Below are 24,692 nucleotides of genomic sequence, written 5' to 3'. Positions count from 1 at the left end.
CATAATGAATTACTCAATTATCATGTATTATACTATAAATATCCTATGCATGCGCCGTTACATCCGTGCTTGTCTCTGGCGTGTGTTCACCTGTGCCCTTTTTCTTGTCAATCGCTTGCCATATCAGCCACGGCAAATCCGACATAAGTTGGTAAACAGCCCCCAGCAAAACCAAGCCAAAAAAGATGACTGGTCCGAGAATTGCGATGAGGGTGAAGATGTATGTTGCTCTCTTAAACTCGGCGTTGTCCTGAAGAGGTTCGGCAGCAAGACCTACTTGCATTGCGGTCAGTATGAGGACCAACCAGACTGTGGACGCGGCAATCCAGTGGAGGTTGTCGCGGAAGAAGCTGCTGTAGTCATTCCAGCTGTTGAAGTAAGCCTCAAATGGTGAGAGATTGAAGACGCGGTTGATGGTGTTGATGCGAGAGAGTCGAAGCTCGCCGTGTATAAATCGGACGTGCATCTGGCCTGGATCATGGTTTCGTAGGATAGATCGGGCGAGCGTTTTCCATGCTTCCCATGACATTTGTCTCTGGCTTGGACTTTTTGGGAGAAGATGTTTTTCGATGGCGATTTGAAAGTCGCTCTCTGAGGAGATGAGGCATGCGTACGTGTAGAGCAGGCCGAGGGCGACGCTGCGCTCGTCGTTACGTTCTGGACTCAGCAGGTATTCTCTCCAGAACGAGGTGCTCAGTAGGAAGCGCGGGAGAGGCTTGACGAATATCCTCCCGTTGGCGCTCCACATGAGATGCAGATCGATGCGATCGGTGATGGTAATCTCTCGGCCTAAGGCGGCGTGGTAATGCAGTTGTGCAGGGGGTCGCTTGGCGCCTGCGAGCCAGAGGTGCTTTAACATGCTTTCTAGACCCTTGAGAGATAACTCCGAGGCGAGGAAATGAGGGACATCGTCAGAAGGGTCTCCGACGTGGCGCCGCTTTCGATAGCCATGGGATTTATGGTAGTGATAGGATGCTGGTAAGAGATCCTGCAACTCATCGTTGCTCTCGCCGAATGGGTCTGTGTTGAACTGGAAGGGATTCGTGTTAGTTGGCGAGATGGGATGGCGTGGAAGATGCAGTGGAGAACGCTACCGGGCATTTGGGACGATGCTGCTCACTCATATCGTCGGCACATTTAGCATATTCCATCAGCCGCTGTGGATGGACTTCGCCAAGGATGCGGACCTTTCGGGCTCAGGGGCAGCGCAAGGCTTTACGCCACGCCGTAGTAGAGGAGGTGTAACTCCGTATCGTATTTGATGCGACAGGTTATAAGTTTCGTTTATGTAAATGAATACAATGTGCTTCGTGACTGAGACTGATTATTGACATAATCATGTACCGAAGCGACTTGGCGCCGGGCTGAATGGAGCCACACTGTGATTGCCTCTACTCTCGAAAGAAGCAAAGTTGAGAGACGCGACAGGATAGGCTCCCGTACCCTCGTACGGCTGAGATTCAAATAGCAAGGGTGCCTGGAAGTTGCGTCAAGTTGTAGAGTCTCGCGTGACGTGAGGGTAAAGTCTTGACCAATGATGAGGAACCGTTTCTGTAATGTTTCAATCCGGTTGGTTCGCGACAGAGTTTGGTTCTAAAGTTCTGAACCTGGTTGATTGTGCGGCTGAGATGTAGACTGGGCTGTGGGCTGGAGTTGTGCCATGAATCGAAACGACGCGTTGCAAGCAAAGATTCCGGGAGGGTCTTGATCGGCGGAAGAGATTCCTGTATCCACATGCGGTAGAGACACGACCTAAGCTCCACGCCTGTCTTGAGAATCGTTGGAGGTTGAAGTGTTCGTGAACGGGCTTAGACATAGCTGATATTCATACTGCATGCTCCGTAATACTACCTGTCATGCAATGCATCGGATGCGACCATGATTGGTTGCTGACATGACAAATGTAACTCACCGAAATGAAAGGCAGAATATTGAAACAGGCTTCCCAGCGTCAACCCCTGCTCGAAAGCTGCCCCATTTTTCAAAGGAGTGGCTATTCAGCATTCCGACTCTCAAATTCATGCTCCATGTACCTACGATAATAGGGTGGAATTGGTTTTGCCCATTCTCCCTCAGGCTCAAATACAAGATCATCAGATTTGCTCTACATATGCCTTACGATTCCTGGCTGATTCCCCGACGGCTGTTTATATCGAGGCACTTTAACGGCTTCATCGGGGAGATAGGCCATGGCAATCCAAGCCCAATTCCACGGCGATCGCGCATCTCCCAGTACGTGGTATGTAATGATTTCAATCGCCCAGCCTTGCTCCTGCCAACTAATGTCAATGCAATAGTCTGTCATGCATATAGGACAGGAATTGACAGACTGGAGATGTTGGGCGAAGTAATCTAGCTGAGAGCCGTGCATTACCAGCTCGGGAATCTGATGCCGAGGGAATAATGCATTGGTTGTTATATGATCGCATACAGATGCTAATCCTGCGTCGATACAGGCGCTCAGCCCTTTGGAATCTCGTAAAGGACCTACATTAATGATCGATGAGAACATTAGTTGATCGTCGATAATTCGAGCGTCCCACGCTCTAGAACAAGTCACACGGCCCCGCGGATGTATCAATACACCACGATTTGCCAGTTTATCGGCAGAGACACCGTGGGCTGCGCCATAAAAATGCCGATTCATGACAACACGAGCAAGGGGATAAGGAACGTGGAGTGAGAAACGACTAAACCAGTTCTTCATTTTGCAATGGTTCATCACGTCTTTGCTGTAGAAGTCTCTGCCGAGAGAGTGGCGATCATCAAACCAGCGGGTGTGCCATGGATGGAGTTCGATACAATAATGGCAAAAGTAATAATTAGCTGCATCCTTTTCTAAAAGGAGTAGGAACTCTCTTTTCTCAGAGGAAGATAAATTGAAAGACTTGGGGAAGCAATAACAATAGAGCGTTCGACAGGCCAGAGCAAGGGATAAAAGTGAAGGCTTGTCAAGATGTTCCGCAATCATCAGGATGACTTCAGTGGGGATCTCAAGACGGCCGAGATGAGGAGAGGGCTGCTGCTCGAGAAGATCGGGTTGAGGAGAAGAAGATTGCCCTCGACGGAGAATACGGATAATTTTATTCCAGATTCCCATACTGGCTATCAAAACCAGATGACAGGTGATAACGATGATAATATAAAACAATAACAAAAGGATGCGTTGATGGAGTTTAGAAGTTTAAACGCAGTCACATCCTGCAATGAGATCGGCAGTCTTTTTATATCTCGACGAATTAATTTAGCCTTCCTGCGTTGGTTGAGTCATTGAACTTTATTTTTTAGGCTTAAAACTTCTAATTGTTATGTTGTGTTTGAACTTTGGTATTCGGGCCTTTTTGCACATTTTGATCTTGAAATAGTTGACCTCCATGATTAAATTTGATCAACTGTTGTCGATTGGGTCAAGGCAAGGATGTGTTTTTCTACGTAATATTCATCCTTGTTGCACATATCTAATGTAAGACATTGCTAGCGCAAATATAGTCTAGAACAACATTAATGTAAGACACACATTAGGTTGCTTCATCTACCTCATAGAAGTCCATAAAATCCGTTCAGCTCCTCTGCTTCTGCAAAATGTCTTTCACTCTGTTCAATTCCGAGACACCATTGGGTCGCAATTCTTCTGCTTCTGCTAAAAAATGGGCGAAAATCTGGATCTGACCTACCGCAATGGCACCGACAAGGACAACCATGCCATGCCAACTATTGAACCCATAAATATCGTCTGCAATGCTCAGCCTTTTGGCGGTGGCCCCGGCGCAACTCTCATGGCAGTTATGCCGTACTTGCGAAACCGGCTGAAATCTCTGGGACCTGTAGCACTGCATTACGTAGGATCAAGTCTCACGATGGACTTCCAGAAGCTTACCAAGGCTGACTGGGACGGCTCACATCACATCGACCTCTATTCAAATCCAGACATAGGAAAAAAAGAGCTCATTTCTCTCCTTCAACGCTTGAAGCCACGGCTCGTTGTGACATCTATGGATGAGCTTGTTGCTGCTGCTGCTCAATCCGCTGGCATCCCTGTGGTCATCATCGACCTGCTACTATGGTTTTGGCCTAGTATTTCTCCTCATTGGCGTCAAGCTGAGATGGTGATTGCTGCGGAGTTCTACGGCGTCCAGGAGCGCATCATCAGCGAAAATATGGACAACGTTGTGACAGTTCCACCACTTGGACCACCCCCAAGAACTACTGTCGGTCCCTCCAAAGACATTCTCCTCAATTTCGGAGGAATGGTCAATCCTCTAATGCCAAAAGAAGAATATATCGCCTATGCGCGCCTTATTTATAGCGCTGCGAAGCGTGCTCTTAACTTGCGCAACGCTGCTCTGCCAAAGTCTCAACATGCCAATTTGATAGTGTTAGTGGCCAGTTTAGATGTGGCACGAGGCATAGATCCCGAAGACCCGGAAGCCGCTCGCATGGTCCTACCTGATGAGGCACTGGAATTGATGGCCTCGGTAGAATTGGTATGCTGTACGGCAGGACTAGGCAACTTGTATGCGGCCGGCGCTGTTGCTAATGCAGTACTGCTTTTGCCGCCTCTGCATGAGGGTCATGCAATTCAGACACTTTTGGTGAAGAAAGCTGGCGTACCTGTAGACGCCGTGGAGTGGCATGAAATCACAGGTGGCACTCCCATCAACTATTACAATGGGTCACTAGAGATCATGGACGATGTCAGTAAGGCCCAGAATGAAGTTATTAGCAGCGTCCAGGCTCAAAAGGCGTTGGCCGATCGGCTGCTGGCGGCCATGTTGCACAGCGCGGCGCCTTCAGCTCAGGGTCCGCCACTGAGGAAGCTCATCACTACGTTTGGGCAGGATAATGGTGATGCTATGGCTGCTCGGATTGTTGATGTGTTGACAAAGGTCAGGTAGCTTGAATGAGCATAGGCGTAGATAGAGCCATATCTGTCTGGGAGGGATATTTTATGTGGAGAGTTGTGTATATATTTAGTTTGCAAATATAGTAGAAGCTCAACATCTTCAGCGCACAATACTTCAGTAAGAATAAGAGGCATGTGTAAGTTAGTAGCCGTTAACCGCTGCATTCTGTGCATCCATGAGGTTACCCTATGGTGTTTAAACTTTAGAAAGCTTTAGAAACTTTTTACTTAGAGCATAGTGTTAGCCTAATTAGGCCTCTCATCCCGCGTATACCTGATATACGGCCCATGAAGTATTCCAAAGTGCTAGCAGCTACTTTAGCATTCAAACAACTACATGTACATGGATTTTAAAAGCCGTAATAATATACAGAGGAAATATCATGTATTTATCATTAGTCAGCTAATATATGCAGCTACTGTCGCTGTTGTTGCTACTTTCTTCTACTATAGCTACTCTCTACCACTATCGCTACTATCGCTACTTTCTACTACTATTGTGACTATTGTTACTTTCTTCTCCTATCGCTGCCTTTTCTTTTATCGATATATTACACTACCTTGGTACTCTCTGCTATCATCGCTACCTAAATAAAAAGCACCCTAACCCCCCCCCCCCCCCCTTTCTCACCGCGCTCTTAGGTTTCCGGAAAGATATTGCCCGATTCCTTTTCCTCCTGCAACGCAATTGTTATTTTAATTCTCCTTTTTTTTTATATGTATACCTTCACCATGATTTCAGAAATTGACGATGTCGTGCGAGTATGTGCATTTAATCCGAGTCATTGCACAGTTATTTACTCAAGCGGGAAGAGCCAAGACCCGACCAGCGAGTTGGAAAGCATGAACTTGGAACTCGATATCAACAGCCTCAATTGGGCCGTTTGGCAAACTGTTGTTTCTCTCATTTTATCTTCCTAACTTAACCTCCTTTAACATAGCCCCGTGTCTACTTGTTTGGTAAACTCTAAAGGCTCTCACGAGAAAGAATACGCCAATAGTTTCCCAGACTTCACTAGTACGGAAGATACAGCCCGATGTCAAAGCTTGCATGGCACCGGCATGGAGTATAATATTATATAAGGCACTGACTTGCATGTTATCATCAATTTAGAATTAATACCCGTTTCATACATAATCGGAATAACTCTCTAAAACTACTTGGAATCATCCTAAATAGTTATCTCTTCGAACTCGTGCCCGACATAGTGGATCTTTTGAACATGTCGAGCGCACTTGAAGCAGAAGTTGACATCTTCACAAGTTTTGCACCGGTGTCTGGCCCCGTGTATATCCTTTGTGGTGTTAGAAGAGAACGCGGAATCCAAAATTTGGGTTCGACTTACGCATTGACAGCTCTCGCATAAATTCCTATATCCCCGCGGATCCTTCCACTTTAATGGTTGACCATAAGCAGTAACATGCTCTGTGGTCTCGATTTCGTCCGATATCACTTGCGTGCATTGTGGAAGCTTCAGAAGACTTTCATGGGAATCCTCAAAAATCCAAGCATTGCTGTGCCATATGGCAACGTCTTGTGGTCGCCAGCCGCGGTGGGTCTTAGTTTGAGGCTTCGCACCATATTCCCAAATAAGATAAAGAACCATAGACTTAGTGCTCCCTTTGCAAGCCCAATGCAATGCTGTCCATCCGTCATCGTCTTTCGTATGGATCATCTCAGGGCGATTCTTTAGGATAAAGTCGACGATATCTTGAGCTCCATGTGCTGATGCAAAATGTAGCGCATTGCGGCCTTGGTGGTCTACCTCTTTCAATAATTCACCATGATTAGAGAGTTGAGAAAATACTTCCGTATCATAGCGTTTCATTGCTGCCATATGTAAAGGCAGTCTCCCTTCCTGATCCCGTGTTTTGAGACCCAGGCCAGGACATTCCTCTAGCAGATATGCGGCCGTTTCATGTGTTGAGCTACGTAGAGCACCGTGCAAAGGTGTTCCATTTCGACCCTTGATGGTCGCAAAGGAAAAAACCCTATCAGCTCCTTTGGTAAGTAGAAGCTTTACCATCTCAAGCTGGTCGTAGCTTTCGAAACCGGCGGCTAGCTGCAAGGGGCTCTCCTCTCGACTGTTCATCTTATTAACATCTGGACGAATTCCATATGGAAGATTTAAAAGACAGCTGGCCAGCTTAATTTTTCCCCAATATGCGGCGTAATGAAGCAGTCCGCCAAGAAGGCCGATGTCCATGTTCATATTTACTCCGCCCTCGGCCAATTTCTTTATCCGCATCAGAACTTCATCTTCATCTTTGCCTTTTTTGCCCAAAACATATTCGTATAAGGCTGTTTCAGATACTTTTATATCAAGTGGAAGAGACATTACCGCTGAAAAAACACTTGGTTTCCCCTTGAGGAGTAGGAAGTCGAAGAATGTATTGCAGTCCTTGTCACGATGATTTTGGGGAATATCTAGAGATATTTTGTCGGCTAGGAGGAGCATACGTAGGATATACACATTCTCAGCGTCTGTGGCAATGAACAGGGCTGTGTCGCCATATTGGTCTTTGTTAATGTCTGCACCAGCATCCATTAGCACCTTGGCGACACCATTCGAGTGTTTAAAAATTGCAAGGCCGAGAGGTGTATATCCTGGTGTTGTATATGTACCCGTATATTCTGGTGCCATTATAACTTCTGATTTATTTACTTCATTCATTTGACAGCCACGTGAGACAAGTGTTTTTGAAAGCTCCTGGAGGTTATTGCGAGCGGCGTAGTGCAGCGGAGTATCACCATTAGTACTCTTCGCCTTGATGTCTGCGAAAGGATGACGCCAAAGCTCGCAAGCTAGCTTTTCACAACCCATTTCCGCCGCTTTCATTGCAAATGGAGTGTGGTTTTGATGCTGATAATGACCCAAGAGTAGCTGACAAATCTCCATGTGGCCTCTCTCACAAGCAATCATCAACGCCGAGTGAAGGTCAACTTGATTTTTAGGACCTGGTGGTAATTTCTGTAGCATCTCCTTAATAATTCGGAGATTACCATGCGCTGCCGCCCGATAGATTGGGCTACCTCTTGCGAGTATGACCTCTTCTTCGGCCTTGCGCCTGTCCGACCACGAGAAGTGGTCGGGATCATTTCTGTATACCTGGGCCCCGTAGTTGAGAAGTTGAGTGAAGATTTCTAAGTAGCCGTATTCCATGGCATAGGAAACTGCAGACCTCCCATCTTGATTAACAGTGTTGGGATTGGCTCCATGCTCGAGAAGTGCTGTCACAATAGCAAGCTTATTGGCGCTGCAGGCGAGGTGAAGATATGATGATACGTTGTAATCTAGAAGTTTCCGGCCAGGGAAAAATTCCGATGATGGTGAAGGAGTGGTTTTTAGGGCGTTGATAAGAAGCTTCGCAATATGGAATTGCTTTGCCTCCAATGCTACCTGCAGAGGTGTCTGCATTTTCACATTGAATACAAACAGAGGTGCCGAATTCTTCAAAAGCATCTGAACAATCTTGGTTGATCCAATGGAGCAGGCTGCGTGCAATGGAGTTCCTGGATACACTGTGAGTATTGTAGACTGTGGATATATTGTGCTTAGAGTTGGTGGATATGTTGCGTGCATTCCACGAGCACTATGTGTTAACAAAATGTCTGCGATAAGGTAGTGTCCCTGTTCACAGGCGAGAATCAGTGCCGTCTTGTCTTGTTCATTGGCATAGTCTACATCAATGCCCCATTCCACAAGTTTCCTGACAAGAGATACATGTCCTGAAGTTGCCGCACAGTGCAGTAGGGTATTTTTGTATCTGTCGACATTTTTTAAGTCATCATCAGATGGTTTTAGGCTCGTCCATAAATTATCTGCTTCAGAAGGCCGAAGGCATCCATTTGTGGCACAGATATATAACAGCCGCCATTTATCTTCATTTTGGGTAGTGGCTGGAAAGGGAAAAGTACTCAAGTGAGCCTCCAACAGCCGTTGTTGTCCAAGTAGAGTAGCAATCTGGTGTAAGGATTTTCCATTGGTGGCAATGTACTGTGGGTATTCAGTTACGAGGCTGCAGAGAAGCGTCTCTTCGCTTGTTTCGAATATATTACGAATCGTAGTTTTTCTGGCATCTTCCCTCGCATTAGCCCAAAGGTGTGATAGAAGCCGGGTTGCAATCTCTCTCTTTCCTCTTTGACACGCTGCCAAGGTAAGCAGAGGCCATGCGCGCTGATTAGAAGACTTTTGTAACTCTCTTCCGGCCACTATTACTTCTGCACAATCCTCTAGTGGTTGTTGGAGACGATGTGAAAATAGCTCGAGATCCCAGACATCTCTATCGCCATCTGTTAGATGAGGCGTGCTTGTTTCTGCTGACCAAAAAGATTGCTCAAGATGGCGAAAAGTCTGTATGATATTGCTTGACATGCTTATGCCTGATCTGAGAATATGAGGTAACCAGTTATCGACTGCATACGAGATGAGAGAATTGCCATTTTCTGGTGGGACGCTCATTTCCATCGAGTTTTGACAACGGCGTGCGGCCTCAAGTTGGATGCATCTCACACAGGCTGTGGCGAGCATTTCATTTGCCTTTTCGGTTGAGATCTCATACCATTCGTTTGTTGGGTTATTTGGATTGGTGACATAATTTATGAGGTGTGAATGTGCGACACTGATGTAGTTTTCACGTGTTTCTACCAGGCCGCACAAGCCATGGATGAATCTTTCTGCCATAGTTCCTTCGTCTCCGAAATTGCTTTCACCTGCTTCTAGCGAAGCAATGATCGCAGCGGAAAGCTCAGAAATAGTAAGAGGTCGATTCCCATGGGCTATCCACACTAGACCGGCTCTCACAATCTGCCTTTCCGATATTGGTATTGAACCCAGCACTAATGCCGTTGCCTCATCTAAGAGAAGATTGTCTTTAATAGCCGTAATAGGTAATTCTAAGAGATGAGGGCGTCGTCTTTTCAGGAAGGTGAAAAGCAGAATCGAATCAAAAGGATGAGACATCAATTGAGGTAGTTGTGCTTCTTTTCCGTACTCCAATATTGCCCTGGAAGTATCTGTGAGGTTCAGATTCTTTAACTGCCCCTGGTAATCTTTTCTCAATGCTTCAAAAGCCTCTTCATTATCAACAGAGATGATCTCTCGTGATTCAGAGTCGGCCAACCCCCCGTAGTCGTCAGAGCACTCTAGAAAACGAATGAACAAACAATTAGCCTGTATCTCGGATCTTTCATCCAGTAAAGCATGAAGGTCGTCATATAACTGAGTGAATGGTCTGGCCAATTGCGCATCTCTAGGTTCGTAGACGATTATATACGTTCTGCCGTTACGGCATGCGCAAATAAGAGTTGTAAAGCATTTCCAGAGCCAGAATTCCTGTAGATCTTGATTGAAGTTTTGGATGGCGCTGCCGACATTCGCGAATAGTGAATCAATGCTACCCATAACATTGGGGCGGCCTTTCAAGATCTGACTGCACAGGCTCGCAATCAAGTTGACTTTTGTTGTTGGATTTGGATAGGCATGAATGCTATGTAGGTTGAGAAAGATGCCGCCCAAGTCTCTGGGACAAGAATATTTTGACTCTAATGCTGCAACCAAAGATGAATGAAGAACATTCAGGTTGTAACCAGTACTAGGCATTCTGATAAAAAGCCTACGAAGCGCGGAAGTCTCAATTCTTTCATCACAGTAAACCTGATCTTCAAGTTTCTGGCTGGTCTGGTGGGCAAGACTAGTTAGTTCCAACCCCTCGCTGTTGTTACCAAACAGAGGTACAGAAGATAGCAGCCATTCGAAAAAAATTGGAAATTCTGGATCGGTGATCAGTAATGGAGCAGCATTAAAGCTTGCCTTTGAAAACACTTGAAGCCACCGCTTGTGTTTATTTCCGTGCTCTAGAGATGAGGTTTAAGTAAGTAAAGAATCCGAAAACCACCACCAATTCGAGAGAACAAATAGACAGAGTTAAAGAGACGAGTTTACCTATCCATGCATTTTCAATGAGAGTTTGGGAACACTTTGGGTCGTCGAGCATATTGACGGCCCCGATTACATCATAATGTCGATACACTCCAATGCGGAGTTCTTGTTCCCAGCCAAGAGTGGCCAAACATCCGGGGCTGATCTATATTTGACCAAATTATGTGAATTTTATCCTATCGTCGAGATAATGAGTGCAAATGCTACTTACCAGCTCGTATTCCCCATCAATGGGATCATCTTGATAATAGCTGGCAACCCGACATCGACCTCTCAGTTCTTCAAAAGAAGCCGCGGTAGATCTATGCGCTTCTGCAAATTGATGTATTTGCTCGGGTTTCCACTGACAATTGTTCCGCTGCTCATATTTTGATAATAATTCTTGTAGTATTGGTTCCCAAGCGTCATTCAACGCTCGATGATGTGTCCCGCAAAAGATCTGGCTATATTAGTCTCCATAACTGTTCGATTTGCTGCTGATATGCTTACTAGAAGTGAGGTTCTTTCAAGAATGTGTTGATGCATTGGATCCTTTCTTTGTAAAGCTTGATAAAGAGCCTAGAGTATCGTGGACAACGGTAGGTTGGCGCCAGTTTCCTTTTGCTTTTAATGAGGTGATGGAACAAATTACGTACCCGTTTCAGGATTATGCCACCGATGCCGCACGCGACGAATATAATCGTGCACTAGAGAATTAGAATTGACCATGGTGGGGAAAAATGCGCTGTGGCCTGCTTACACGCCTGCCTCCGTATATCGAGCAGCTCACTTCCTTTAAGAGATTGGCTGCCACTATATCAAGACACCTCTCGGTTCCGCCATCTCTAAGAAGCGATTCTGGGTGATAGAGAAATTTAAAAAGCTTGCCTGGTACTGGCGTTGTAGTGAAGAATCTGACATGCTGGGCGTTCAGATTTGCTATACTGATTATCCTAAACCATTATTAGCGCTTTTTATGTTTCAATGTCATGGATCTTACAAGGTATCTGGATCAAAAATCTTTAAATCCATTGGAATTGCGCTCTGTGCCGTTATATATGACAAATCGAGCCTTGAGCCTGCTGTTGGGGAATATTCCAAGATAATGTCTCGAACGGCGCGGCGGCCTGCTCAGCGAACCGGTAGATTTTGATTTAAGTACAGTTTTGAAATAGTGAGTGAATCTTCATTGTGATGATGTTAAGACATACCAAAAATTGGGGAGCAATTCATACTTAATTGGTGACAATAGAGCTGTTCATATGATCATATACATCCTACGCATGGTAGGTCCGTGCTGCTATATGAAACACACAAGAATTAGGTTTCTTTGTAATTTTCTCAAAAAGCCTAGAATTCTAGCACATATCACCCATTCTTTTATTCTTTGTTCATGCACTCCTTAGGGTTCAGGGAACTTTAGATGACTCGCTCTCTCAGTCTCGCGCATGCTACTTTGTGAATGGTAACCTGGTGGCTGAGTTATTTATGACTCTCATTTGCACGCTTTACTCATGCTTCATCCAACGTAATTTGAAAAGAATGATACTTTGGGATTTCCCTGAACTGGGAAGTGTATATGTTGGGGGCTGGGAGAAGAGGGGGGAGGGGTGGGGGGGGGGGGGGGGAGGGGGGTGCAAATGACACTCCCTCCTTAACCCATGATGGTTTAGCTTTGTGCAACAACGACAACGAACAAAGGAAGAAGGGAAGAAACAAAGGGACAGAAACACAAGAACAAAGAAACAAAGGAACAAAGGAAAAATTAGAACAAAGAAATGAAATCTGTAGGCAGCAACATGAGTATCCTTGACGCATTTCTCTATTTTTTATACGCCGCTGGTGGCTCCCGTGGGAAATTGATCCTGGATTTTTCATCTACCTTGCTTGATGTTGTTTTAAGGAAGCAGTACCTGTTTTTGTTCTGCTGGTTATTCATTTACCTATATCTGATCACCTATTCATGATCTTGCAGGAGTCGGTTTCGCCATTATAGCTGCAACCTGTTTGTTCTAAGCTTGTCTTGACATTAAGACATCATGCAGAACATGGAAAGAGGAAATACCACCCCCTCGCATATTCTAGATAGACATACATCGTCCCAGCTACCGCGGGCAGTACCCCAAGCTGATAATTTATGTAACTTTGGGTCCAATGGCATCGATGATCACGTTAGGCCCAACGAAGAGCCTATCCTATTTGACCGCCGACAGGATCTGCTCAATAAGTTCACATCCAAATTCCGTTCAGCCTTAAATCAGGTAGAAAGAACCCCCACAAGAAATGAACTCAGAGAAGAATTCTCGGCGGAGATAGAAGAGTGCATGACAGACCAAGGAGGGAGTGGTCGCTTTAATATTCTTCACTGGATTGCAAGACTGATGGAGCTTGTCCACATTGGCGATGGCACAGCTAATTGGCCGGCTGCCGAATGCCTCGCCGAAATAGCAACCAGAATGAAACCTGAGATGTTATTGGCAGAGGATGACAAGAGCAAATTAACGCCAATTCATATGTTTATCGAGTGTGCTCAAGTCGCTCCCCGCAGTGCTGGGAGGGTCATCTTAGCCATGTGTCGAGCTGCCGGAGGATCTCAGGGCAAAGCGAACCCCTTTGTTTCCGATGCAATCTCCAAAGTCAATAAAGAAGGTGAAAATGTCTTACATTTGGCCATTCAAAAAGACCTCGAAATCTGTTCACAGCTGATTGGAATGGCCAACCCCGACGCTGTGACCGCCAGCTGCAAAACATATCAAAACACACCCCTCCACTTGGCGGTAACTAGGCTTTGTCTTTGCACTGATACAAAGCGCCAAGAGGATTCTGGTCTGTGCGACAACTACGAATTGTTGGAAGAGAAAACTAGGAGGTTCCTGGATGACATGGCCGCCTTGATTGCCAAGAACCCCAAGGCGCTGATGGCAAAGGATTCGGAGGGCAGGTCTCCATATCTTCATTACGTGCATCTTCGGGACACAACAGTAAAGGCTACCACTTCCGGCCCACCCGATACTAGTTGCACGAAGAAGTCGTTTGAGGAAGACCTCGTCGAGACACATCTTGTTGAAAGCGCATTCATCTTGGGGACCTTTGACAAGGTATGCGATTGCTTCTTCGGAGGTAGCATCGGTAAGTTATGGACCATGATAACAAGCTAAGTGCAAGTCCTGTGAAGCTGAGCGAGAGAAACTCCGTTTCCGTGTTTTAGAAGAACGAAATTTAAACTCGGTGTTCCGTCCCGAGCGTCCGTTGGCTAGATTTGACGAGAGCACATACACTTTTTTCCAATTCGGCAGCACAGTAGCGCATGTGGATCTCAGCATTGACCCCGAAAATGCTTCCGGCGAACTAAGTTCAGTTATCGTAGAAGAGGCCAGAGGAGTTCTCTTAAAGACATTTCAGATGCTTTATAACAAAGGTGTGCGGAGGATCCTGAAACTGACGGTTCAAGACATCCCAAATGCGCCTTGTGATGACGAATTTATCGTGTCATGCCTTCGACAATTCGATATTCGTTACCTCGACTGGAACAAACCTGATCTCTGCATCGACATTATCATAGATGCTGTTCCAAGAGTCTCTGACCTCTGCCTCTATTTCACAGGAAATACGGCTGTGATAAGAGGCTGGGCAGGTAGTAATGGCCTCGTCAATTTGAACCAGTTGAGAGCGGTCCACATCCAGTCCTGCGCGGTACGTTTATCCACTCTACCCTTCTCATCGCTCTGTGTGGGATACTTGTAGACCGCGGGCTACATATATCCATTTAATACTCATAGAGACTAAAGGGACATTAGTTAAAGGGACCAGAGGCAGTCAGACGCCAGGCATACATGGACAAATTTCAGATGGGTTTATGTGAGAACATCCAAACTAATAGAAAATTCGAAATAATGAAAATGGCATGGCAACGTAACCTGTATGGCCGCGATCAGCTTAGAATACACCAAAGCCCATCGAAGCAGCCAACCTCTCCAGAGGCGGGAGATGGCCCTGTGAGGAAAGAGGCTAAGCCTGCAGAAGATGAAACGAGCACGTTGACAATTGAAGATGAGAATGCCAAACTGAAGGTTCGAATAGCAACTTTTCTCCTCCAGAAAGAGACATACGAGCGAAGAACTACTCGTCGTTTACGAGATGATGATGATCTGAAGGGAAAAAATGGTCAACTGGCTGAGAGCATCGATATCACCGAGCTGCAATATTGGGGCATACGCGAACTCCGTGATTGCTCCTGCATGTTCGACTTCCTTGCAGTTAACTTTCGTGTCAAAAAACACCTAATTGAGAGAGAACCTGACGACGAAAAGAAAGCAGAGCCGAGAGAGATGCCATTTGTAAACAGGAAGTCGGACACAGAGTGAGCCACCTTTGCCTTTGAACCGTATCCAACTCAACTAATACTCGTGCGCTCGAAATAGTGAACATGTATGGATGAACACTTTGAGGGATTTCGTCTCCAGAAATTTGCATGGCAATATGCCAGAAAGGAGAGTAAAGGTGGCATTGATTGATGATGGTGTGGATGTTAATACGCCATGCTTGCGGGGGAAAATCAAGTGTGGATGGCCAAACGAGCCGCCGACCAGCGTTTCCGTACCATGGTACCAGTCTTTTGGAGGCCATGGCACAGCCATGGCTCATCTCATAACCGCCGCATGCCCAAATGTGGAATTCTATGTTGTTCAGCTCAAGACCTTCAACATTGGAGACCAGCATAGCGATAGCGCGTGTAAGAATGCAGCCGAAGAGGCAACAGAGGTGAGTTTCCATGCTATCTTTCTCTTTCAGTTAGAACTATTTGTTTTTCCCCCAGTTGAGAGAGAGAGAAATTATGGATCTCGTCCCTAACGCTTTATCCTGTAGGCAATTAAGTGGGCTCGCGAAAACAATGTACACATTATTTCGATGAGCTGGAAAATAAGGGAGACCGATGAAAACCGGGATGAGATGCTCGGGCTTAAGTCCGAATTGGAACGGGCTGCTGCGGATGGCATCCTAATGTACTGCGCAGCTCCGGGCCAACATAAGCCAAACGAGGTGTTCTGCCCATCTTCCGGAAGGAGCTGCGTAAAAGTTGTGGGCTCCGTTGATAAAGATGGGAAAATGTCAAAGGGTGTGAGCGCTGAAGAAGTTGACTACTTCTTCCCAGGAGAAAACCTGCAGGAGATTGGGCTCCGCAAGGGCAATTCTGCTGCAACAGCGCTGGCGGCGGGCTTTGCTGCCCTTATCATCTGGTCCTACGAATCCCAGTCCGCTAATAGCCAGAAATTGACTCCAAGTGACATGGACCACATATTCAAGACGCTTCATCCCGGAGGCAAAGAATGCAAAATGAAACCCAAGGATTCCCCATCTAACTGGGTGAATATCATGAAAATATTGGGCCATGGGAAAGGAGTTGTTGAGCTGGCTAGATGGGTATCACTAGAGCTAGAAAGGCGGCTCTTGATAGAAGATTATTGATATGTCAAGATAGAAAGAGGAGGTATGGGGGATAGAGAGGAGACGATACTGAAATGTTGTGTGGAATTCCTACACATCATAGATGATGTACATAGAGGGACGTACTAGCAAATGCCTGATTTATTTGTTCCAATCTCATTAGCCATCTAATCCATACGACTAAGTTACTTGTTCATAATCGTTTCGGCTGCAGTAATTACATTGAGTGACCCTCACCGTCCATTTCTCGCGCTGGCTACTCTCACAATTCAACTACCACCACCCAAGGTTTCCACCTTTACAAAGTCTTCAAGATTAATCTGATCCAGGCAATCCCTCCGATTTTCATATTTTTCAGGACGATCTGAGTGCTTTGGGTCGAATATTATAGGCTCGTCCTTTGTTTTTGATCCCATGATGTCCCGTATCTTTTCTTTGGTGTCCTGGAATAAATCCACCTTCGATTTAACAGCGACCGTCGCTATGAACTGTCCATTGTCGTAATTCTGCCTCTTCAGTAATATGGCAGTCCGCACAAAGCTTGGCACCCCTGATTTTGTTTTGTCGTTCTCTAGAAAGTCCCATCTCACCGCATTTGCACCTCCGTGCGATCGATTTACCAATGCCATTGTTCCAATAATCTTGATTGCATCGCAATTCTCTATTCCACTGTCTTTCTTCGTGTATGTGTACGTCGGTCCCCCTTCCAGAGTCACACCTACATCGACTCCAATTGACCCGTTGAATTCGAATCCCTGGCTGATCTCGCTGGTGTACGGAGTCTTTTGGTACCATTTCGTTTGCATGGGCGCAATGTCAACCACCTCGGGGTCCCAAATAGAGTCATCCCAGCCTTTAGAGCGGCATTGCGCAGCAATCGGCTCGGCGTCACCGCGTCTTCCCGCTGCTTTGAAAACCACTTCGATGTGTACCTCGCGAAAGCGCTTGCCGGAGCGGCCAGCTTTCATGTGCCAGTCGAAGATTACCAATGTGTATGGTTCGGACGCTGAAGTGATATTGCCGTGAATAACGATTGGCATTGAGCCATTGACAGATTCATCGCCAGCCTGGTCATGACCGGTAACTAGCCTGCGATGTGTCTCTATAGGTTGGAATGGGCGAACAGCATTCTCTAGGAGAAAGGCTACGTCTTTATTGTCTTGCGGAGAGAGTCTGATGCTGAAGTCTTGCATCGTAATATAAGGGAATTATCTCGGCGCTAGACAAGTGTCGAAGTTTTCCCATGGGATTATAACATAAAATGATTTGAATGAGTTGGAGAATTTTTGGTGGTTATATGAATGCAATAAGATGGGGATTGCCTATATAAACCCATACTGATACAAACGAAGAGGCGGGTAGCACTTCAGAAATGGCGGTCAATTATCGTAATTAAATTTCATGCAAGCTTGCGCGGTGCGAAAGTAGTGTAAATGCCGTGTTTGGCTTTGTGCAATAGGAAAATTTGGAATGGACGAAAACTTTTCGGAAATTGCAAAGTTGAAGAGCTCTATGTTCGTGTTACAGGGCGCGGAAAGCTGCAGATCAAAAAGTCTCCGAGCCGCTCTACTTGCAGAAGCTTCCTATGAGAGCTTGGCACGAGAATCGGTAGATGTATGTAGCAGCTGGAAGCCACTGGCTGCAAGCCAGGTGTCAATAATGTGACGTGTCTTCTGGCTAACCGCGGTTTCCTTGGGGAAATAGGATACTTGGTTTCTTCTCTCTCTGTTGCCTCTTCTCCGTCCGTCTGCCCGTCTCCCATTACCGACCCACTAAACATCTCACATTCATACTAGATGTGACACTTGAGTCAATCTCTACGTGATATTCCGGAGATGTATTCGCTACCAGCCTTGTGAATCATGAATAAGTACATGTAATCTCACCAGCATCTCTCATATGAACAACATGAAGCAAATCCCAGATCGCCATAAAGGTTCAAAACTTAGGATTGCCTGAAATCCTTAGTATAGAGGCTAAAATGATTATTCGGATGAGAAACTCAATAAAGCTGTAACAGCTGGTTCAATAAAAGGCCATGCCCCAGCCTTTGCACCCACAGGTATGTCAGATTGCTGAATCAACAAAAGGAAGGAAGCTCTTCACAATCTGACTATTACATATTGATGTCTGGAATCGAAAGCTCGGCAATTGTAGAGTTTGGGTCGTTGTAATTTTGAGGATTTTTTTTTTTTTTTTTTTTTTTTTTTTTGCGGAGTGAGGGCCTTATTTACGTTTCACATGAGAGAGTGGTTAGGGCCATGCAATGAGAGGAGCGTTTGACCTTAACAAACAGGATAAAAGGAGGCTAAACCAACTCTCAGCCAGATTCCATAATTCTTCACGGCACAACATGAAGCTGTGAGATGCACGAAAAGCTCGAGGTACATGCCGATAGATCATGCGCTGAGATCTCTATAGTGTTGCTCTAGGCTGATTCAAATGTAGTAAGCTGGATCTACAATGCTTTACAGGTAAAAGTTCTACCAGAGACCAAGCAGATAAACCTTAAAATAAAATAATAGACTACTGATATTAGCTCTAAGTTCACCAGCCTACAGAGGAACGCACTAGGCGGAGCTAATTCCCCCCAAGTCAATGCCACAATGCCACGATCCCCACAGGAAAAGTTTGTGCAGACTAACAATCCCATTCATTTCCTATTCTAGAACATAAATAAGTTTTGATAGGTGGCTCTGTCGGCTATTCGGGATAAGCCATTTAGAAGGGGCGAAACCTGATGTAAACACCCAATGGCGACGCCATATCAGATGTTACAGCGGTGTCATTGCCAAACAATCTCAACATTTTCTTCTTTTGTTACTCTGACATTTGCCTCAATATAATCATTGACTTCTCACTTTGAATGGAGTGGTTGCTTAGTTGCATACGCTTCTGAAAGCATGTTGCCTGTGACTCCATTCATGCAAGAAGGGATTCATTCATCCTATGGAAAAGGGAGAAAATATCCAGCATCTAATGTTGGCTATACAGCATCCAGTGTCTCAAATTTAAAGCTAACTACTAGGTAGGGAGTGACGATAACAGGCACTAGGGGAATATATCGATAATAGCAGATGATAGCAGATAATAGCAGATGATAGCAGATAATAGCAGATAATAGCAGATAGTAGCGATAGTAGCGATAGTAGCGATAGTAGCGGATACCTAAGCAACCGTGTATTACTTATGTATAGTAAATAAAGATTATTTTCCCTGTGCTTGGTTACGACAATTGAGTTCTACGTAAACAGTCAGTCGCTGGAATGCTGCATGGCCAACTTTGAGTGTCGAAAGCCTATTCCTTAGAAAAGGGCAAAGAAAAAGTAATTTATCTTGAAAATTTATTTTCCGTCAATATTTGCCTGTATCAACTCTGAAAATGGTGTAGAATAGACGCAGATCCAAGCTAGTCGTTGATCCGATCAGGATCTTGCGAGAGAGGGGACAATAAGCCGCTCGTCGACCTACAAGTGTATATAATTCGTAGTTTTCACAGTAATAAGAGATCTAACGTCCTTTTCATCACAGATTTTATTTTCGAGTTCGCTTTTATTTTCAACCCGGATTGAGTTGATAATGCGGCCTTTAATTAGAGGTTGTCCCCAGCTTGTGCGTCACGATGGTCGTATAATTATAAAATGTCATAGCGACAAGTGGTAGACTTGATACTTGACGCTCTTAAATAAGATTCCAAAAAGATAACTCAAACATGCCTTGAGAACGCAATCGAAATGCTTACATGTACCAAAGTACGGAAATGACTATCTGCTACCTACATGTAGTGGGTAGCATCTTCAGTTAAACTTTTTTCAGTACCTAGGTAGTCAAACAATGCCGTGGTACATTACAGCTAACTTTTAGTATAATCTTTCATCAAAAAAAGCCTATTACATATGGTGTAACTGAACTGATGCTTAAATGTAGCTTCAAAATTAAAAATATTACTTGTGCTTCATTTAATACGGATAAGATTATATATACTTAATCTAGCACCTAATTCCTTAGCTGTTAAAAGTATACCTTATTGATCACGAAGATAGCGAATAAAGTGCTATAGCCCTGACCACCTTCCCCCGCAGCTCGTAATTCTCTCACACAATGCCACGACATACATTACAATACCCATTCAGTTAGTCTATGGCCAGGCCGTAGGTTAGGCTGCTAGAGGTCTCTCTTGGTTGTTTGCTTACAACGCATGGTTGCTTATGATTTCTGCTCATAGACATTCCATCATTCCTGTACTTCTCCTCGCCGATTCGGGATGCGTACGTAGAAGCGCTTCTCCAACGCAATAAAAATGACTCGCGAGGACAATGCAAATCCCTGGGAGCGGTGTCCTCATTGCCAGGAGATATTTGGCCAGGTATACAATAAGCGAGTTAAGCTGTCAAATGTCGCAGCATCCACATGTGTAAGGTGCTGGGCAGTACGGGAAATTCTCTCGTGCGTAACGGACATTGCAAACCCCGGGACGGAACTGGTTGGTAGTATCTGGCATGATAACACGTTGGAGATTGGCATAATTACGCCGGATGACAGCTTTGAAACGGCACCAGGCTATAAAATATACATCATTCCTGGTAGGTCACGTAATCCAAGGTCTTGCAAACACTGAATACTGATCCCTTCAGATTCTGCAGAGCATGCTCGGTCCGATCCCAGGCTGGGAATTCCCATTACCTACACGCCTACGCACAAGAACTACCGCCCAATCAAAAGATCCGATGCGGAACGCATTTCTGTGGCCAAGAACTGGCTTGTAGATTGTGTCGCTTCACACGAGGCATGCAATGCAGAGCCTCAAGAATATGAATGGCCTAGACGCGTTCTTGATATCTCACACGACGAAATGATACAACTAGTCAACATCGAATACCCTCCCCCTGGGGCAACATATGTCGCTCTCAGCTATTGTTGGGGGCGGAGAGGCGGCAACTTATGCACATATGGAAGCAATTTGGCCCAGCACATGAAGGGCATCCCGTTGAATTCGCTTCCTCAAACTATCTTGGACATCGTTTCCACCTGCAAGCAGCTCGGGCAGCAGTATCTATGGGTTGATGCCTTGTGCATCATCCAGGACGATCCAGCCGACAAGATGGCTCAGATACCGCGGATGGCAGACATATACTCTGGCGCACTCCTCGTTATGTCTGCAGCAGGCACTGCTGATGTTCTAGAAGGCTGTCCACTCGGGCCGCCCGAGCTACAACCTGTCCCGCCAAAGATGATCGAGCTGGAGTATCCCCTGCACATAGAAACCTCCGAGGAGAAAAAACCCGGCAAGGTAATGGTAGTCGTGGAGCGAATGGAGCATGAACATTGTCGCCGTCTGCCAGGCCACTGGGCACTTGAGACATTCGACCAAGACAGCGTGGATCTCCTAAACACTATTGAAGACCGCGCTTGGACGTTCCAGGAGCGCTTTCTGGCCAAGAGAACCCTATATATCGGCAAAGGCGAGCTATCCTGGGTGTGCGCCAGCGCCGTCCATTGCGAATGCAAGAAGAATGGCCCAGTTGTGAAGACCGAGGCCGGAGAACCCGTGTTCAATCACCGGTACAGCATCGGCCATGTCTCTATCAATAGACTGTTTTCCGATTCAAACAAGGATATAGACAAGACCTACTCGTATCTGTGGACCGAGATCGTCACGACGTACTCTGCCCGGTTGATAACACAGTTCACAGACCGTGTCGCTGCGCTTGAGGGTCTGTCAGTGGCGTTTAGCAGGAGATGGCCTGCCATTTATGCAGCGAAAGACTATGCGTTTGGGTGCTGGGAACCACTTCTGCGGGACCTTCTTGTCTGGCATGCCTCCGGTGAGCCAGTTTCCGAGCACGTACAAAGAGGTCTCTTCCCATCATGGGCATGGCCGTCCTGTGGGAGGGCTGTAAACTTCACGAGCTGGGTGTGGTATGGCGTGGACCCAAAGTCGTGGGTCGAAGTGCTCCAACTCGAGCGAGGCCAGCCGGTTGACGGCGCATTTGGCAGCGGAAATGGAACGCTGACGATCCGGGCTCCTTTGATTGCCTGCACAGGAGAAGCAGTCACATTCGGCGATGGCAGCACAGAGGATGTTATCTTTACGGCCGTGGATGCTAAGCTGCCTTTCTTGCATGGGTCTCCGTCCCTTGACGATCCGAGTCAAGAAGAGGAGTGGAAGACAGTGACACACATGATTCTGCTGGCGAGTTACCCTTTCAACCCTCAAGGCTCGTCGCGCCCATTATCTTTTGCTCTCCTCTGCGTCGCACCTGTTCCAGGCAGAGACGAGTTTCGTCGCATTGGTATGATGACAACTGTGCGACCAAAGAGAACTTTTGAGGCCACTAAGTTTGAAGAGCTTTTATCGCCTCATACATCTTATATTAAACTTGTATGATAGCATATGGAGCCGTATATTACAGTAGTCCCCTGTCAATTTGCGGCATAGGCCATTTGACCGGAACCATTGGAACTGAAAGTTCAAGTGCACTAACTCAGGGCTCTTCATGATGAATTTTCAAATTTCAAGTAGCACAGCACACGAAGATGTCGAATGATTTGATAGGGATTATTCCCCAAGAATCAAATTTGCCGCTGATTCAAGGCCTCAGGGCCAATCACCAACCAGGACTGTCCAGTCCCCACGCGATGTGGTCTGCCGTCTACTAAATGTATTTTACTCATGCAGCCTGACCGATAGAATTGGGTATCATCCCACAATCAGCCTCATCATACCCCGCTTCAGCAAAATTGAATCTGAACATCAAGAGCGTGCTTTTTTGGATGAATTGTTTTGGAAACTCAATCACCAACTAGCTCTACCCGTCTTCACAATTTTCCTTTATGGCTCATCCCATGCAGCCTACGGGCAGAGACCAGTTTCACATAGCCATCATATGCGCTCTGCCTCGTGAAGCCGATGCTGTCACTCTGCTATTTGATCAGTTCTGGGACGAAGAAAGCGATCCCTTTGGACGAGCAAACGGCGATACCAACACTTACATAACTGGCCGACTCGGAAAACACAATGTTGTTCTTGCCGTGCTCCCAAACATGGGCACCAACAGCGCTGCCGCGGCTACAGCGAGCCTCCGATCAAGCTACAGCAGCCTCAAACTTGCTTTCCTTGTCGGGATTTGCGGCGGCGTGCCCCGAATTGCAGACGACGATGTCTTTCTCGGTGACGTCGTTGTAAGCAAGGCTATTGTCCAGTACGACTTTGGTCGTCAATATCCTGAAGGGTTCGAAGTGAAGAACACCGTTGAAGACAGCCTTGGCAGGGCAAACAAGGACATTCGCGGGATGCTGGCAGTCTTTGAAACGGAGCTTATGAGGGAACGGCTATTGACCAAATCGGCGGGATATTTGAAGCAATTGCAAGACGCTGCCAGGAAGAAGCGACGACGAGCAAAATACCAGAGTCCTGGGGCCACCCAAAACAGACTTTATTCACAGGATTATATCCATCAGCATCGATCAGAGTCATGCGAGATATGCAGCAACCTGGATAACTTGGGAGATGTTTGCGAGTCAGCATCCAGTGCATCCTGTGCAGATCTAGGTTGTGACGAGACTAAGCTTGTCAAAAGAGATACTTCTTTTCTAGATGACTGCGGCTTCAACATCTTCATCGGGCGAATAGGGTCAGGCAACACTGTAATGAGGAGTGGAAAAGACCGAGATCGCATTGCCTCGCAGCATAACCTCATTGCATTCGAGATGGAGGGCGCGGGAGCTTGGGATGAGGTCCCGTGCTTGGTGGTCAAGGGCGTTTGTGACTATGCAGATAGCCACAAGAATAAGCTATGGCAAGACTTTGCAGCTGCCACTGCGGCTTGCGTGATGAAAGCCATTTTGGATCGCTATGTCGTTACAGATGGAGCACAAGGCTCGGCATTATCTCAACTCAATGGTGAGATTGTATCCCCTCTTCCCTACAATTATTTCTCTCTGCTGATGCACGCATGAATAGGCCAAGGTCGACAGGATGGAACGCGAAGTATTTCTGGAAATACATTCGGGGACAACGTAAGAATTAGCCAAGGTGATATGACTTGGAACATGGCGCATTAGCCTTTGATGGTTGTGTAGATGCCCACGCTATAGTGATTGTTTGTTTGCTGCTAGACATGGAGGCGTGTACCAAGCACTGTAGTAACCTGATAATAGCGAGAGCCACATGCAGATATACTGTATAATGCTTCGGTAATATAGAGATGATCTTAATCATATTTAGAGCATTATATTTTAGAAGTTTCTTTGTCCCAAAATATACGACAGCCTCATTTTCTTTTAGTCTTGGACCTCGTCGGAATCAGATTCACCATCTACAATACAGCTAACACCTCCGGCACTCGAATTATCACTATCCGAGGTAGTATCACTGATATCATCAGAAACTAATGGCTTGATCGCCAGCGTCTGCGCTCCAT

At 46.0% G+C, this 24,692-nt stretch overlaps 7 protein-coding genes across 7 annotated transcripts; 4 read left to right on the top strand and 3 right to left on the bottom strand.

The window, feature by feature from the left end:
- Positions 1-43: 43 nt before the first annotated feature.
- On the bottom strand, positions 44-988 carry TRIVIDRAFT_160419 (uncharacterized protein; the record flags this gene model as incomplete). Its single annotated transcript, XM_014096395.1, has 1 exon — positions 44-988. A coding segment is annotated over one exon (945 nt), but the record flags the coding sequence as incomplete, so codon positions are not given.
- Positions 989-3,647: 2,659 nt separating this feature from the next.
- On the top strand, positions 3,648-4,895 carry TRIVIDRAFT_226621 (uncharacterized protein; the record flags this gene model as incomplete). The annotated part of the gene is made up of 1 exon (XM_014096394.1): positions 3,648-4,895. The coding sequence occupies one exon, from the start codon at positions 3,648-3,650 to the stop codon at positions 4,893-4,895; it is 1,248 nt and encodes a 415-aa protein (XP_013951869.1).
- Positions 4,896-8,016: 3,121 nt separating this feature from the next.
- TRIVIDRAFT_160746 (uncharacterized protein) lies at positions 8,017-8,487 on the bottom strand (the record flags this gene model as incomplete). The annotated part of the gene is made up of 1 exon (XM_014096393.1): positions 8,017-8,487. A coding segment is annotated over one exon (471 nt), but the record flags the coding sequence as incomplete, so codon positions are not given.
- Positions 8,488-13,028: 4,541 nt separating this feature from the next.
- On the top strand, positions 13,029-16,266 carry TRIVIDRAFT_122917 (uncharacterized protein; the record flags this gene model as incomplete). The annotated part of the gene is made up of 5 exons (XM_014096392.1): positions 13,029-13,953; positions 14,033-14,517; positions 14,628-15,184; positions 15,246-15,585; positions 15,691-16,266. Coding segments are annotated over 5 exons (2,883 nt in total), but the record flags the coding sequence as incomplete, so codon positions are not given.
- Positions 16,267-17,075: 809 nt separating this feature from the next.
- TRIVIDRAFT_131712 (uncharacterized protein) lies at positions 17,076-17,462 on the bottom strand (the record flags this gene model as incomplete). Its single annotated transcript, XM_014096391.1, has 1 exon — positions 17,076-17,462. A coding segment is annotated over one exon (387 nt), but the record flags the coding sequence as incomplete, so codon positions are not given.
- A 3,107-nt stretch (positions 17,463-20,569) lies between these two features.
- Positions 20,570-22,657, top strand: TRIVIDRAFT_160755 (uncharacterized protein; the record flags this gene model as incomplete). The annotated part of the gene is made up of 2 exons (XM_014096390.1): positions 20,570-20,861; positions 20,904-22,657. 2 exons carry the CDS (start codon positions 20,570-20,572, stop codon positions 22,655-22,657), a joined length of 2,046 nt encoding a protein of 681 aa, XP_013951865.1.
- A 446-nt stretch (positions 22,658-23,103) lies between these two features.
- TRIVIDRAFT_231918 (uncharacterized protein) lies at positions 23,104-24,498 on the top strand (the record flags this gene model as incomplete). The annotated part of the gene is made up of 2 exons (XM_014096389.1): positions 23,104-24,172; positions 24,233-24,498. The coding sequence occupies 2 exons, from the start codon at positions 23,104-23,106 to the stop codon at positions 24,331-24,333; spliced, it is 1,170 nt and encodes a 389-aa protein (XP_013951864.1).
- Between the last annotated feature and the right edge of the window lie 194 nt (positions 24,499-24,692).

The sequence above is a fragment of the Trichoderma virens genome (genome assembly GCF_000170995.1).
Source record: "Trichoderma virens Gv29-8 chromosome Unknown TRIVIscaffold_88, whole genome shotgun sequence".
NCBI classification, from domain to species: Eukaryota; Fungi; Ascomycota; class Sordariomycetes; order Hypocreales; family Hypocreaceae; genus Trichoderma; species Trichoderma virens.
Note: the sequence above shows the minus strand (reverse complement) of the source record. Positions and strands in the feature narration are given on the sequence as shown.